Raw genomic sequence first — 18,213 nt, 5'->3', positions numbered from 1 at the left:
TGATTGATTGATTGATTGATTGATTGAAAATTGTATTAACATATTGGGTACAATACAGTACAGCTCAATACACATTTAAGGGGATGCAGACCAGAGAAAGACTTTCGTCTTGTTTACATCAGGATCCCCCATTTTAAATTCATCATAACATGACATACATGACATACAGATAGACACTGAATTGGTTCATTCACTAAATGAAACGGCCCAAGAACGTGTCTGGCTGACATTTGACTATGTAGGTCAAAGGTCAAATTAATAACGTGTATCCTTTTCTGTTTCAAGGCTAAATCAACGTGATGCTTTTGAAACAAGCTGCTGAAAAATGGTCAATACTGACCTCCTTTATTTCACAGTCAAGATAACACCCCAGCAGTCATGTCTCTAAAACGTCTCACTGTAGGAGTGACAACTGACAACTGGTGTCTGGTTTTAAAATAAACTATAAGCCACAACGTGGCTTCCAACGCTCTTATCAGCAGACGCCACGACTCCGTGGGCTGTGTCAGCAGTAGCGCCCCCTACAGAGCGACGCAAACACATCCGCGCTCCAGATGTAGTGTACAGGGACGCATCTGGATTCTGGAAGGCTGCTTTCTTCAACGGACTCCTCCCCCCAAATTAAAATGATGTTATGCTTATGGGAAAGAAAACGCATTAATGCATCTGTTTTCAGAGTTATTCAGAAAGTAAATACAACGGTGTTAACAATCAGATCAATAGTTGAAACTATAGGTGTAGCCCTGGGCTATCCGATAGAGAACTATAAGTGTTGACTGGGAGGTAGACAACTTGTTTTCTTTGAGAGGCGCTATTTCCACATTCAGAACAGCGGGTACTGAATAGGGCTGTGGGCCCGTACGCTACTGTAACGGTGCGCAATGCTTACCCTGGTACTTTGCATACATTCCTGCCTTTGGGATTGAGTTCTTGGCTTAAAACGGAGCAAATGAATAGACAAATCACCGCGACAACACCAACGGAGTTCTTCAATTCCATTGTACAAGAAGCAGCATCCTTCTAGACGCCTTTTCTGCTCCGCATTCTCCTCTCTCCAAAAGTGATAGTTCCACTGTGTCGACCACTCCAACGTGTTTCCTGTGTGTAATCCAACAACCCTGTTATTGTTGTTGCGGATATCCTAAAAAACTGCACCCAATAAAAAAGTAAATCCTCATCCAAAAAGAGGGAACGAGCTTTCCACCCTCTGCGCCATCGACGAAACCGACAGATGAAAAAAGTCTGGCGACAGCAATCCCAAGTGCGCCGTTCCAAGAAAGAGGAGAGAAAAGTTATAAAAACCTAATTAAAACTCTCAAATCACCGTATATACTCTCTACTCTGTGGATGGCTTCCCTATATACCTGGCTGCACCACCGGTATCAATTCCATTGATTTCCCTAAAGGACAATTATAGCTAGTCAACGCAAATTGATGAGGTCCCAATTTCCCAAACATCCCTGTAAAAAAAACGATTTGTTCCGTCATTGATTTCTTCACCGCTCGGGAAAATGTTTAGAATGGCTATAAACGATTGTATAAAATAAAGCAATCAAATGATCTTATTTTCCTGTTTGTCCCCTGATGAGAGTTTCATCCGTAACTTGTGTCTCCCTGGCGCTCTCAGGAATGGCAGGGGGAAATTCCTCATTTGTTACTCTAACCTTGGCCGCACCGTTAACTCAGCTTCGTGCGCCACCACATTTACATAGGCCTGCCTGTCTGCCTGTCTGTCTGTCTGTCTGTCTGTCTGTCTGTCTGCCTGTCTGTCTGTCTGTCTGCCTGCCTGTCTGTATGTCTGTCTGTATGCCTGTCTGTCTGCCTGTCTGTCTGCCTGTCTGTCTGCCTGCCTGCTTGTCTGTATGTCTGTATGCCTGTCTGTCTGCCTGTCTGTCTGCCTGCCTGCCTGCCTGCCTGCCTGCCTGCCTGCCTGTCTGTCTGTCTGTATGTATGTATGTATGTCTGTCTGTCTGTCTGTCTGCCTGCCTGCCTGTCTGTCTGTCTGTCTGCCTGCCTGCCTGTCTGTCTGCCTGCCTGTCTGTCTGCCTGCCTGCCTGCCTGCCTGCATGTCTGTCTGTCTGCCTGTCTGCCTGCCTGCCTGCCTGCCTGCCTGCCTGCCTGCCTGTCTGTCTGTCTGTCTGTCTGTTTGTATGTCTGTCTGTCTGTCTGTCTGTCTGCCTGTCTGTCTGCAACGCGAGTTCTCGGTTCTATAGTGGCTGCGTCTTGGTGAAACAACAATACAATGTTTAACTTAGTCATTTCGTTCATTATCTCAAATTAGCACCACTGGCTGGTGCAAGCCAAATACAATAGTTAACTTTTTTTTAATCATCTGATGAAACCACCACCAGCACCAGCAGCACCATCATCATCATTATCATCATCACCACCTCTATCATCATCATCATCAACACCACCACCACCGTCGTCATCACCATCATCTTCATTGTCATCATGAATGAATGAATGAATGAATGAATGAATGAATGAATTAATGAAAACTTTATTAACAGATTGCAGAATGGGTACAGTACAGTACAGCTCAATACATACAATTGTTAAGGGGATGCAGACCAGAGAAAGACTTTCGTCTTGTTTACATCAGGGTCCCCCATTTTCAATTCATCGTAACATATAATATGACATACATGACATACAGATAGACAGTACTGCTACATCTATACATTTATGACATACCAGATTTGCAATTACAGTACTGTTTGTGATACAAAAAGAGTCCAGAAAGAAAAGAGTATATACATTAGGCGTAGAAACTGTACATTGGATTGGGTAGGTGGGGGTGGGGGGGGACTGTACATTGGAGGTGGTTGGGTGGGGGGGGGGGGGGGGGGGGATCATCATCATCATCACAGCCGTCATCATCATCAATCACCACCATCAGCCAATGCCTTTATTTTTGTTTGTTTTTTTCTATGATATATATCCCATTCGCTCTCATTTAGAATATGATGTCCTTTGCAATTAGTAAAACTGAGGGAGAGAAATGACAGCGGGGTGGATTGACTTGTGCGGGACAATAGCGCCCCCGTCTGTTCTGTTGACTGAACTGGCACTGGCCCCTGTTGGCGCGGGGCTATAACAAGGGGGACTGCTAACATTTTTGGCAATCGACCGATGATGATTATATATAAAAAATAACAAGGATAATAATAATAATAATAATAATAATAATAATAATAATAATAATAATAATAATAATAATAATAATAATAATAATAATAATAATAATAATAATAATAATAATAATAATAATAATAATAATAATAATAATAATAATAATAATAATAATAATAATAATAATAATAATGCATTCTATTTATAAGGCGCCTTTCAAGGCACTCAAGGACGCCATACAACAATTTAAAAACAGTTAAATTCATAATCACAGTACATTAAAATAAGAAAAATAAAAATATATAAAATCAGACAGAAAATAAAATCAGACATACGCCTGCCTAAAAAGGTGGGTTTTGAGGTGGGTTTTAAAAGAAATGATGGAGTCAATGTTCCTGATGTCGGGGGGGAGGGAGTTCCAGAGGCGGGGGGCAGAGCAGCTGAAGGCTCTTGACCCCATGGTGGACAGACGGGCTGGGGGGACGGTCAGGTTGATGGAGGAGGCAGACCTGAGGGACCGGGTGGGAATGTTGATATGAAGGAGGTCGGACAGGTATGGAGGGGCGAGGTTGTGAATGGCCTTGTATGTATGGAGGAGGATCTTGTAGTCTATGCAGAGTTTAATGGGAAGCCAGTGTAGTTGGCGTAGGACGGGGGTGATGTGACTGATGACAGGGGTTCTGGTGATTATGCGGGCAGCAGCGTTCTGGACCAGTTGGAGCTTATGGAGGAGTTTGTGGGGGAGACCAAAGAGAAGGGAGTTGCAGTAATCTAAGCGGGAAGTGACGAGGGAGTGGACCAGGATTGCGGCGCTGTTGGGAGTGAGTGAAGGGCGGAGGCGGTTGATGTTGCAAAGGTGGAAGTAGGCGGACCGGATGATGTTATTGATGTGGGAATGGAATGATAGGGTGCTGTCGAGGACGACACCCAGACTCTTGACCTGGGGGGAAGGGGAAACCAAGGATTTGTCTATGGTGAGGGTGAAACTGGGGTGCTTGGTGAGTGTGGACTTGGAGCCAATGAGGACTACCTCTGTTTTGCCACTGTTTAATTTCAGGAAATTTGAGGTGAACCAGGATTTGATTTCCTGTAGACAGGCACAGAGGGAAGAGGGAGGGAGGGTGGAAGTGGGTTTGGAGGAAACATAGAGCTGGGTGTCGTCCGTGTAGCAGTGGAAATTGATGCTGTATTTGCGGAGAATCCGACCGAGTGGGAGGAGGTAGATAATGAAGAGGATAGGGCCAAGCACAGAGCCCTGGGGAACACCGGAGTAGAGGGGGGATTATTATTATTATTCAATATCCAAATTGTCATAGTTATAATAATCAATAATGAAAGGTTGAGCATCTTTCAATGGTTTTATTCCAAGATGAGAATCAAAATATGTTACAGACAGGTATACAATACGTTGAAATGTGGTTGATTGATTGATTGAATTGATTGATTGAATGAATGAATGAATGAAAACTTTATTAACAGATTGCAGAATGGGTACAGTACAGTACAGCTCAATAATTGGTTGGTCATTTCAACGGGCAGACATTCTAGATTCTGCCCAGAGCAGAAAGTGACAAGTGACTTTTATGTCGTCCATTAGCCAATCGAAATGCATTTTCAGAAATAGGATCAGAGAAACAAGATTGACACAAGACCAAATAAAGAAAATGTAGGTATGGTCAGCTAGGTATTGGATTACAACTGAGCTCAACATTATTAGAACACAACAGGTGCCTGCATGTTGTATAGGTCCACAGGAATGTATGGCATTCCTGCATATACACATAGTCATATATTACATTTCCATATAATTTGTTTTAACACAGTAGATAAGTACATAGGCACTGCATTGTTTAAGACATTTACAATATCTGTTTGAACCCATAAGGACCCACGGTGACACAGGTGTCACATGTACTTTACATGTTCTGAACATTTCCATATAAAGCTTTATCCTTGGTGGGTCATGTGACAGGTCATGTGATGTTGTGCTCCCATAACCACCTTTCCACAATGCTGATTGATGGTGGTGACCAGTGTTAATTTTGTCAACGAAAATTATGACGAAAGATGTTCGTCAACGAAGGTATTTTCATGACGACAACGAGACGTGACGTCACGTTATTGAAGACCATGTGACGCTAACGTGACTAAATAGTTAATTAAATATCGTTGACCACAACTGAGGACACAAAAATTCAATTTACAAAAACCAGGACGAAATTTCTCTTCATGTATGTTGATATTGTTGACTAAAACAAGACGAGACCAAATAATTATAACTTTTAGAATAATTCACATTATTATTATGCCATCGTCCCGACAGAGCAGTGTGCCGGCTGACAGGGAGCTCTGTGTTATTAGCATTAGCTGAAGAGCTATCTGAAAAGCTAGTTTTAGCTTAACGTTACCTTGGCTAAAGTTAGGACCAGTGGCGGACTCAGGCTGTTTGAAGGGCAGGGGCGAAAAGAAAAAAAGGGCACCTACTGCACAACATGGGACCCCATCAGTGAGCAAAACTACCCCTAAGTTGCCCTAACCAGACCTAGACCACCTCTAACTCTAACCACTAACCAGACCTCTTCCATGTGGCACTTTAACACTGACCTCAGAATGTGATTTTATATAATGTTTTTATGCAAGCAGATTGCAATCAGTGTGTACTACTACTAGTACTACTGTGTGTTCTGTTTACTTAGTTTACAGGATCCTGTTGTTATAGAATAAACCGCTGCCATATAAAATGATAAATCACAATTTGAGGTTGGTGTAAAGTGCCACATGGTGATGGAAGAGGTCTGGTTAGGGGTTAGATTTAGAGGTGGTCTAGGTTTGGTTAGGGGTTAGAGTTAGGAGTGGTCAGGTCTGGTTAGGGGTTAGAGTCAGAGGTGTTCTAGGTCTGGTTAATAGGGGCCATAACCAGACCTAGACCATCTCTAACTCTAACCCCTAACCAAACCTAGACCACCTCTAAATCTAACCCCTAACCAGACCTCTTCCATCACCATGTGGCACTTTACACCAACCTCAAAATGTGATTTATCATTTTATATGTTTTTATGCAAGCAGATTGTTATTTAATATTTATCAAATAGACCGCTGCCAGCTGAGCAAGGCAAGAAGAGATAATGTGTCTTATTAAGTTATTTCTCCATTCACAGATCGACAGCGCACCCTTCCTGTGTATCACTTGTGCCGCCGACTCAGATTCCCCTATACGCAATTTAAATCAGAATATGTTCCATGTTAACTATTTCTGACTTCTGACAAGTTTTTTTCCATGAACTAAAAATAGACAAAAATGTCATCCGTTTTCGTCGACTAAATCTAGACTAAAACAAAAAAGACAATATTGAGACTTGAGATATATGTTCTCATATGTTGAAAATGGGATCATATGTTATGGTTGTTATGTTTTGTGTTAAAGTGAGTAGCCTAGACGTTCATATGCATGTGTTGTATTGGAAATGTGGTGCAACTCTATTCTAAGTATTGTGTTTTGTTCTTGTACTTGCAGTACGTAAAGACATGGCGGTATGACGCAGTGGCGGGAAGCCGAGTACGTATATCTAGCTGTCAGCTGTCATCAGTCAGCTGTCAGTGCACACAGGGGTGAAAATGGTGTGTCACAGCTGGGAGTGTTTGTGGTGTTTGTAATGGAGGAGAAGTTTGGTTCACTTATTGTAAATAAACTATTCACATAAAAGAAACAAAACGGATCAGGCGTTCTTTGTGTGGATAAATACATATGATAAGATATGAGTCATGATGACAAAGAAACAGAACCCTCTACATTGAAGAACACTGATGACGAAGAAACAGAACCCTCTACATTGAACATGGAGAGCGAAGGAACAGGAAACTCTACAGGTTATGGACCCAGGCGTGGTGGTACCGCAGGAGGATGATGGCAGAGATTAGTTTTCGACGGAGATGAAAACAATTACGAGCTTTGGGAAGTGAAGTTTCTCGGCCACATGAGAATGATGGGACTAAAAGACACGATACTCTGCACCATTGAGGACAGTCCAGATGACAACAAGAACGAAGAATGCTACACAGAGCTAATACAATTCCTGGATGACAAAAGTCTATCGTTGGTTATGAGAGAGGCGACAGATGACGGTAACAAAGCACTCGAAATACTACGAAGTCATTACGCAAGTCAGGGTAAGCCAAGAATTATTGCCCTGTACACAGAACTAACGTCACTGAAGAAAGAGTCTGGTGAAACGGTGACAGATTATATCATTCAAGCTGAAAAGGCAGTAACTTCCCTAAGAAATGCAAAGGAAGTTATTAGTGACAGGCTAATTATAGCCATGATTCTAAAAGGACTTCCAGATACGTATAAGCCTTTTGCCATCCATACGACACAGAGCAGTGATGAACTGACATTTACCCAGTTCAAGAGGAAACTACGGAGTTACGAGGAGACAGAAAAGTTTGACACTAAAGAAAAATCAGACAATGTGATGAAAGTAAACGTATCATCGGTGACATGTTACGGATGCGGAGGCCGTGGTCATATAGCAAGAGAGTGTCGGCAAAAAGGAACCAGTGTAGCGAAGTGGTGTAACTACCATAAAAGTTCTACACACAGCGATGAGACATGCAGGAGAAAACCCCAGCAGAGAGATGACGCAAAACAGATGGCGGACAGACAAGAACGTGAAGAACATACATTTGTATTCACAGTCAGACAAGGATTCCTCCCAGACACTATCAGAAGAAACGGACTAATGGTAGACTGCGGAGCTACATCCCACATCATAACAGAGGAAAACAAGTTCACAAGATTTGACGAGAAATTTGACCCAAAGTCACCACTACATGGAACTAGCTGACGGGACCAGGATGAACAATGTGGCAATGAAACGAGGCGACGCAGAGGTGTTCCTACAGGACACGGAAGGAAGATGCGTCGGAATAACACTGAGGAATGCGCTGTTCATCCCATCGTATCCACAGAGCATACTCTCCGTGCAAGCAGCCACAGCAGACGGAGACAAGGTGACATTCCAAGAAGGACAGAACCTGGTCACCAACAGAGATGGCGCTGTTTTCCGCATAGAGCAGCATGAGAGACTGTACTACCTGGAAACGGTAAATAATGAAACCTGTGTTGATCATTCAATTAATGATATGATGTCCAGAGACAAAGTGAGCTTAACTTGTGATGTAAAAACTTGGCATGAGATCATGGGTCATTGTAACGTAGATGATGTGTTGAAATTACCAAAGGTGGTAGAGGGTATGAAGATAACAGGTAACAACACTAAGATAGACTGTAGTGTCTGTACTGAAGGAAAATTGACCAACAACAGAAATAGGAAACCTGATGCAAAAGCTAGTGCCCCCCACACTGACTTAGCAGGTCCCATTGACCCAACTACTCAAGATGGACATAGATATGCAATCGCATTCACAGATGATTTCTCAGGAGCAGTGTCTGTTTATTTCCTCAAAAACAAGGGTGAAACAACATTAGCAACTGAAAGATTCCTGGCAGATAGTGCACCATATGGTCAAGTCAAGACCATACGGTCAGATAATGGTACGGAATACACAAGCAACTCCTTTCAGTCACTGTTGAGAGATAGAGGGATATGACATGAGACATCATGCCCCTATTCCCCTCATCAAAACGGCACAGCTGAGAGACAGTTTAGGACTTTATTTGAAATGGGAAGGTGCCAATTATTAGAAAAGAGATTACCAAAGACACTGTGGCCTTATGCTGTACAAAATGCAGCTCACATCCGAAATAGATGCTACAACGAAAGGACCAAAAATACCCCTTACTTCATGTTAACAGGAAAGAAACCAGACCTCTCAAAAATGTGGGTGTTCGGCTCAGAGTGTTATGCATATAAACACGATCATAAGAAACTCTACCCCAGATGTGAAAAGGGGATATTTGTGGGATACAGTAAAAACAGCCCGGCATACCTAGTATACAAACCGCATACAGGAAAGGTATCAAAACACAGGCTAGTAAAATTCATTAGAAAGAACAGTGTGAAACAACAGACTCAAACTGATGAGGATGATACAGAATTCCTGACACAAGGCAGAGAGTCTGGTAGTAAGAACAGCACTCATGTACCACAGCCACAGGGTGAGGAGAACACAGAGAGTCAGGTTCTAGAGGGGAGCGACGAGACTGTAAATACAGATACAGATCAACAGGATGAAAACGATGCAGATCCACAACCTAGTCCTAGTGAAAAACGCCGCTATCCAAAAAGAGAGAGGAGGAAACCACAATACTTACACCTTTTTGCCTGAGGGCAGGAACACAGTGGGGGGTAGATGGGTCTATGCCATTAAAGAAAATGCTGAAAGAGGCAAAATATATAAAGCTAGATACGTTGCTAAGGGTTACAATCAAACAGAAGGCATAGACTACCATGAGATGTTTGCTCCAACAGCAAACCTTACGTCAGTAAGGGCATTGATGCAGGTACAGTAGCAGTACAAGATTACCTCATTGTCCATCAAATGGACGTCAAAACGGCATACTTACATACTCCTATAGAGGAAGACATATTCCTAGAACAACCTGAGGGTTATGAAGAGGTATCAGAGACTGGGAAGAAGTTGGTATGTAAATTAAAGAAATCCCTTTATGGTCTGAAACAGTCCGGAAGGAACTGGTACAAACTCCTAAATGATCATCTAGAGAAAGACAACTTTACAAGAAATCTATCTAATCACTGTGTATACAGAAAAGAGATGGGTGATGAAACAATTATCGTACTAATCTGGGTCGATGATTTAATCATCGCCGCTAGCAGTAACGAACTTCTGAACAGTTTCAAGGAAAACATGAAAGCCCAGTTTAACATGAAGGATCTGGAGAAAATATCATACTTCCTGGGCATTCAGTTTGAACAAAAGGAAGAAGAAAAAAAAATGAATCAGAAAACATACATTCTAAAAATGCTTGATAGATTTGGAATGTCAAACTGTAAACCTAGATATACACCATGTGAATTAAAAGTGTAAGTTGATAGAATTGAGGAGAGTGACAACAACAATGTTAATCCCAAAGAATACCGTGAGATCATAGGCAGTTTGATCTATGCAATGACTTGTACCTGACCAGATATTAGCTGGATTGTTAGTAAATTATCACAAACACTGGCAAATCCAAAAACAGAGAACTTGGTAGCTGCTAAACATGTTTTGAGATACCTAAAGGGAACCAGTGACTACGAGTTGTGCTTCAAGAAATCAGATGAAGACTTAAGTCTTATAGCTTACAGTGATTCTGACTGGGCATCTTATGTGGAAGATAGACGAAGTACGACAGGATACTGTTTTAGCCTGACTAAACAAGGCCCTGCAATATCCTGGAAGTCAAAGAAACAACCAACAGTAGCACTCTCAACATGTAAGGCTGAATACATCAGTCTAGCTACTACTACTCAGGAAAGCATGTATCTAACTCAACTATTAAATGGCATGGATAAGAGAGTCTACCATTGTACAAAGATTCATGAAGACAACCAGGGGGCCATTGCACTCAGTAAGAACCCAGTGAACAGACAGAGGTCCAAACACATTGATGTAAAGTATCACTTTATTCGTGAGGCAGTCACCGAAGGGAAAATCGATATTTTTTACTGCCCAGCAGAAGATATGGCTGCAGACATACTTACAAAACCGGTAGTTAAGTTCAAGTTGAATAAATTCAAGAGTTTCTTTTTTGGAAACTAACATGAGTATCGTCATTTTCGGCTTGAGATGATGAGAACAAGTGGGGGTGTTGAGATATATGTTCTCATATGTTGAAAATGGGATCATATGTTATGGTTGTTATATGTTTTGTGTTAAAGTGAGTAGCCTAGACGTTCATATGCATGTGTTGTATTGGAAATGTGGTGCAACTCTATTCTAAGTATTGTGTTTTGGGTAGCACTTTATAATAACACCCTGTTATAATACATTTATAAGGTATTTGTAGATAATGAACTAATCATGAACAAACCATTTATATACATTCATAAATGATTATTAAATCATTTATAACTATATTTGTATAACATTTACAGATTAGTTCTACATTATTTATAACTCATTATCAACATTGTTTGTACTTGATTAGTTCATCATTAAATAATGTTGTTTAATGTGTAGTAACACATTTGTAGATACTTTGAAAAATGGATATGAAAAAACGACTACTGTATCTCCATTTATTTTTCATGTTCAACAAATGATTTGTTAACACATTCATAAAACATCTATAAATCATTTGCAGATGCTATCGTGGGGGCCAATCTAAAGTGAAGCCTATTCATCATTAACAAGTGTCTAATACAGTTAATTATTTGTTTACTTTTTCATCACATGTTACAAATGTTGTAGGCAGCTTTCGGATACACCCTTCTTTGTGACATCAAACAGTGACAGAATTAGGACTAAAGATAAATGCAATTTTATTAAAATACATGTGCATGACATATAGTGTAACAAGGGGGGACACTAGGACCCAGGAGTACCCTGGCCAGGTGTTGAAGAGTATCTAGAGAGGAAGTCTCACGCGAGCGAGACTTGACGTCACGTGTGTTGCCGTCTGTTTGAATGCAAGCACGATACAGAACCAAGTTATCCGTGCTGCTCCTGCCCCACGCTTTTAATTATAAGGTATGAGCAGGTTAAACACCTTTGTTTGTTGGTAAATCTATTCCATCATTTCCGACCTACAAACAACTCTTATATGTTGTGTAGACGTTCGTGTAGATGTGGTGGCCGCTAACGTTACGACACACAAGAGTAATAATTATTTGTGTCGTGTCATCATCACATACATACTGAGCACACATTAGGAACACATGTAACGTCCCCTCCGGTACACGAGGAGGCAGCCGTCGCATCTTTTCACCTGCACAGCGCGATCTCTCAGTGGTGAGGGTCTGCGTGGGAGGGTCACGCCGCTCCCGTTGCTTCATGATTCTGCTGCGCAGGCGCACCAGCCGACCTGTAGGAGTCGCTGTCCACAACGTCCGATCCCCACCCCACCAGCTTCCCACCCCTAACACTGCATTGTGTTAGTATGAACAACCAGCCAAGCTGGTAGCAATGCCGAGAGCTGGGCTCGAACCCAGCATCTCCTGCACTAGTGGTGAGTGCCTTGCCCACTGCGCCACTTAGCCGCCCCGAAAATGACTAAATATGATGAAAACGAAAAAGGAGCACTTGACACATGACTAAGACTAAAACTAAAATGAAAATAGCTGCCAAAATTAACACTGGTGGTGACTAAGCTGACAGATAGCTAGCATTCAAAAGCTAGATTCTTGTTGCTAAAAGGTAAGATTTGTCCATTTAAGACTTATAATGCTTACATAACATGTTCTTTATTATATATAACCTGTTGTGAACACATTTCTTGAACAAAATGATAAAGAAAACAATCGATAAAAATCGCTGTGACACATACGTCACACCGGGCATATAACCTTAAAATGTTAATGAAAATTTTATGTGACATATATGTCACAATAAGAACAATTATTATGATCTGCTCAGTTAATTTGTCTGATTCAATGATATTTAGTTAATATATTTTATATTGTTCAATTGTTCAAAGCATATTAAAACAAATATCAGTCATATTTCAATGTAGTACCCTGTAGTGCCATGTAGTACCCTGTAGTGCCATGTAGTACCATGTAGTACCATGTAGTATCATGTAGTACCCTGTAGTACCATGTAGTACCCTGTATTGCCATGTAGTACCATGTAGTACCCTGTAGTTCCATGTGAATACCATGGCGCCGCAACGAACGGCTGCCTCTCTGATCGCTCCGTCAAGACTGTGCTTTCTTTTGTTAATTTTTATAGTATTAAGAGTTTTATTTGCACCTACTGTTGGTGCATTATACGTGTATGACCGTCAGTCAATCATTGACATTGGATTAAAGAAAACTTACCGATTGGACTGCTCTCTGGATCGGATTGCCGAACAACAACAATGGCCAGCAGAGATCCTTTGTTGTGGCCGTGGCCAAAGCCAGGAGAAGCCACGACGACGAGGGAAGAGAGCCGGGGTCCGGAACAGACTGAGGTCCAAACGACACAGAACCACATTGCCCAGCATATTGTTGGCCAATGTGCAATCGATAGGAAATAAACTGGACGACATCAGAGCACGGATCCAATTCCAGAGGGACATTCGGGATTGTAACGTCCTCTGTTTCACAGAAACTTGGCTGAGTCCAGATGTCCCGAATCACGCAATAGAACCGGCAGACCACTTCTTCGTCCTCCGCAAGGACCGGACGGCAGAAGAGTCACTAAAGAAGAAAGGAGGCGGCATTGGCTTCATGATAAACAAGGAGTGGTGCGACTTAGGCAACGCAAAGGAACTGTCTAACCACTGCTCCCCAGACCTGGAGTTTATCACGATAAAATGTCGACCCTTCTTCCTCCCAAGAGAGTTAACGTCCATCATCCTCATCGGAGTGTACATTCCACCACACGCGAACACTGGGGTCGCACTTTCAAAACTTCACGACGAGGTAAACAAACAACAGATAGCTAGCGTTGACGCTGCCATTGTGGTTCTGGGTGATTTCAACAGCGCACGTCTTAAAAAGGTGTTGCCGAATTTCTATCAGCATGTGACCTGTCCCACCAGAGGCGAGAACATATTAGACCATGTATACTCGCAATTTAAGAATGGGTATAAGTCACAGGCTCTTAGTCCATTCGGTAAGTCCGATCACGCCGCCATATTCCTTTTGCCAAAGTATAAACAAAGTCTCAAGCGAACGCCGGTGGTCTCGCGAGAGGTTAAGCGTTGGGCCGTGACGTCAGAGGAGTCACTCCAAGCTGCACTTGAATGCACAGACTGGAGTGTATTCCGTAATAACACAGCCAATATTAACGAATACACTGAAACGGTGCTTGACTATGTCTGTACTCTGGTAGAAGAAACAATCCCCTCCACCACAATTAAAATCTACCCATATCAAAAGCCCTGGGTAGACAAATCCGTCCGTGAGGCTCTGAAAGTGCGCACATCAGCATACAACACCGGGCTGGAGACAGGCAACATGGAAGAACACAAGATGGCAAGATACAACGTCAGGAGAGCAGTAAAAGAGGCAAAACGGCGTTACAGGGATAAAGTTGAACTTCAGTTCGAACAGGCTGACTCTAGAGGCATGTGGCAGGGCCTCAGAACAATGACAGATTACAAAGGCACCTCCCTCAAACTGAACAATGACATCTCCTTAGCAAATTATCTCAATTCCTTCTATGCGAGGTTTGAGGCTGTGAATAAAAACACCAGCCTACAAACCACGGCAATGGGGGGGGGGGGGTCTGCTGATGGAGACTCAGTGTTCAGGGTAACAGAGCATGAGGTGAGACGGATCTTTAAAAAAGTGAATATCAGGAAGGCAGCAGGACCGGACGGCATCCCCGGCCGCGTCCTAAAAGTCTGTGCCGACCAACTGGCCCCGGTATTCACTGACATCTTCAACCTGTCCTTGGAACAGGCTGTCATCCCCACCTGTCTGAAGAAGTCCACCATCATCCCTGTACCCAAAAAATCTACGCCCGCTTGCCTCAACGACTACCGCCCTGTAGCCCTCACCTCCATAGCCATGAAGTGCTTTGAGAAGCTAGTGAAGGGCTACATCTGTTCCTCCCTCCCCATCAACCTGGACCCTCTGCAATTTGCATATCGCCCCAACAGGTCCACGGAGGACGCCATAGCCCATGTGCTGCACACAGCAGCATCACACCTGGACAAGAGGCAGGGGAACTATGTGAGAATGCTGTTCATCGACTACAGCTCAGCATTCAACACCATAGTCCCCTCCAAACTCATAGCCAAGCTCAGGGACCAGACCCCAGTGGGTCTTGGACTTCCTGACGGGCAGACCCCAGGTGGTAAGAGCAGGCAACTGCACCTCCTCATCCATCACGCTCAACATAGGGGCCCCCCAGGGCTGTGTTCTGAGCCCCCTCCTCTACTCCCTGTACACACATGACTGCGTAGCACAGCGGAACAACAACACCATCATCAAATTTGCTGATGACACAGTAGTGGTGGGCCTGATCTCTGCCAACGACGAAAGGGCCTACCTGGAAGAGGTAGAGAACCTGTCACAGTGGTGTCAGGAGAACTGCCTCTCCCTGAACGTCAGCAAAACAAAAGAGATGATTGTGGACTTCAGGAGGTCGAGGGTCAAGGACTACAGCCCCCTCAGCATCGACGGGGCACCGGTTGAGAGAGTGAACAGTTTCAAGTACCTCAGAGCCCACATATCCGAGGATTTGACATGGACCACACACATTGACAGTGTTGTGAAGAAGGCACGACAACGCCTCTACTTCCTCAGGCGCCTAAGGAAGTTCCAAGTCAGTCAGAAGATCCTTAGGAACTTCTACTCATGTACAATAGAGAGCATCCTGACTGGCAACATCACCTCCTGGTTTGGGAATAGCACTGCACAAGACCGTAGCAGACTACAAAGAGTGACACGTTCAGCCGAACGCACAATTGGAGGGGGGCTTCCCACCCTCCAGAACATTTACAACAAGCGGTGCAAGGGGAAGGCTAAGATAATTATTAAGGACTCGAGCCACCCGAACAACTGCCTCTTTGAACTGCTGCGGTCAGGCAAGCGATACCGGAGTCTTAAGGCGAGCACAGAAAGACTCAGAAGAAGCTTCTATCCCCAGGCCATCAGGCTGCTAAACGAACAATAAACACTATGCAACAACCATCAAATGCACACAGCACACACACCCACACGCACACACTCACTTAAACAAACAACACACTGCAGCACCCACTCTCCACACTTTAGATCACACAAACACACTTTATATTTATTGATAAAGGATTTGCACTACAACTCGTACACCTACTGTAAATTGTACCTAAATTGCACCTCATCCTATTTCTGCCTTGCACTATATAGTATTGTATATTAGTACACTACACAGTATTGTATATTATATGGTAACTCAGTTACGTCTACTCTGCATCGAACATTGTACATATGTCTATACTGAACACTGTGACCTCATTTTTTTACTTCTAATTTACATGCTATACTATGTTATTTTATTTCATACTTATCTTGTCTTGCACAGTCTCTGGAGCGTAACAGTAAGAAGCATTTTGTATAAAAGTATTCTGTACTTCTGTATGACAACTATTAAAGAAACTTGAAACTTGAAACTAGTACCATGTAGTATCCTGTAGTATCATGTAGTATCCTGTAGTACCATGTAGTACCATGTAGTACCCTGTAGTACCATGTAGTACCATGTAGTACCATGTATTACCCTGTAGTACCATGTAGTATCATGTAGTACCATATTACCATATAGTACCATGTATTACCCTGTAGTACCATGTAGTATCATGTAGTACCATATTACCATATAGTACCATGTATTACCCTGTAGTACCCTGTAGTATCCTGTAGTACCATGTAGTACCATGTAGTACCATGTAGTACCATGTAGTACCGTGTAGTACCATGTAGTACCATGTAGTACCATGTATTACCCTGTAGTATCATGTAGTATCATGTAGTACCATATTACCATATAGTACCATGTATTACCCTGTAGTACCCTGTAGTATCCTGTAGTACCATGTAGTACCATGTAGTGCCATGTAGTACCCTGTAGTACCATGTAGTATCATGTAGTACCATGTAGTATCATGTAGTGCCATGCAGTGGCGGTTTCTCCACTAGGGGCGCTGGGGCGCCGACCGCCCTGGTAAAGAGAGAGGAGAAGAAGAAAATCTTTTATTAAATCTTTTTATTTTAGAGCCCTAGATGTTTAAAATGAATAATATTTACTCATTTTAAGTATGTTTGTGTTTCCAATGCACAATATAACGTTAATACATCAAATATAAATAATTGTTTTTCATTCACAGGAAGTCACTAGTAACTATACCTCTCAGGCCGGGCGACTCGTATCACGCACGGCAGGGCGTGCACTGGTTTCATCGCTGTATCCTCGCAGCCAATGAAATAGTTCAAGCAAATAAATTTCACCTATCAGTGCGTAACGCACTGTGCGTTGAAATATGATGTAATATGATGGAAGCCGGGCGCGTTTTCAAGCGATCTAGATCATCTAAGCAAGCAGCGTCTATACTTTCCGTAGCCGCATTTCTCGGAGACGCTCTCTGATTGGCCGACGACAGTTTCTACACTGGTTAGGCTTAGGCACTCTTCGAAGTTGGTTAAGGTTAGAGTTTGTCTTAGAGCGTGACGGCAAGTTCTTTCGACGGTTAAGCTTAGGCACTCTTTCGAAGTTGGTTACGGTTAGAGTTTGTCTTAGAGCATGGCGATAGAACGCCAGGTAGTTTGCAGGCTGTTCGACGCGGAAATGGGCAAAGACACAGCTCGTCACAGTACTTGTGGTGCCTAACTTGGCTAACAAGAAGCTATATGGCTAGCTGGATGCAGTGGACATGGATGGACATCAACACAGTCTGGACAGTGGATATACTTTATCAAGCCCTTCTGCCTGCTGGACAGTGGTGCGTTTCAACTTAACAAGTGAGAGTTGCGATCTCCCTATTCCCCCCCCTCCCTCCCTCTCTCTCTCTCTCTCTCTCTCTCTCTCTCTCTCTCTCTCTCTCTCTCTCTCTCTCTCTCTCTCTCTCTCTCTCTCTCTCTCTCTCTCTCTTCTCTCCTCTCTCTCTCTCTCTCTCTCTCTCTCTCTCTCTCTCTCTCTCTCTCTCTCTCGCTCGCTCTCCCTGTTAGAGCGATGCTGTGTGTTGTTGTTGAACTAATTAATTTCGCCGCGGGGGGCCCATAATTACCCGGACAATGAATGGTAACTTGTTAAAAGGACAAGATATACATAAGTGATTATTTTTGCATGGATCAGAGAGAGAGAGAGAGAGAGAGAGAGAGAGAGAGAGGAGAGAGAGAGAGAGAGAGAGAGAGAGAGAGAGAAAGAGAGAGAGAGGGAGGGGGGGAATAGGAGAGTACAGAGAGAGAGAGAGAGAGAGAGAGAGAGAGAGAGAGAGAGAGGAGAGAGAGAGATGTGCGTGTTTGTGTAGGGCATATTGGAAGC

General features: G+C 43.0%; 1 protein-coding gene across 4 annotated transcripts in view; it reads right to left on the bottom strand.

The window, feature by feature from the left end:
- scarf2 (scavenger receptor class F, member 2) overlaps positions 1-1,621 on the bottom strand; it is an 88,736-nt gene extending 87,115 nt beyond the window's left edge. For 3 of the 4 annotated variants that reach the window (XM_084308929.1, XM_084308930.1, XM_084308931.1), the window contains exon 1: positions 890-1,621. In XM_084308929.1, coding sequence (XP_084165055.1) covers positions 890-999 — 110 coding nt within the window. In that variant the 5' untranslated portion in view covers positions 1,000-1,621. The remainder of the gene's footprint in view (positions 1-889) is intronic. The other variant, XM_084308932.1, reaches the window with a different exon arrangement.
- Positions 1,622-18,213: the final 16,592 nt, after the last annotated feature.

Source organism: Notolepis coatsorum (genome assembly GCF_963971535.1).
Source record: "Notolepis coatsorum genome assembly, chromosome: 2".
Taxonomy (NCBI): domain Eukaryota; kingdom Metazoa; phylum Chordata; class Actinopteri; order Aulopiformes; family Paralepididae; genus Notolepis; species Notolepis coatsorum.
Note: the sequence above shows the minus strand (reverse complement) of the source record. Positions and strands in the feature narration are given on the sequence as shown.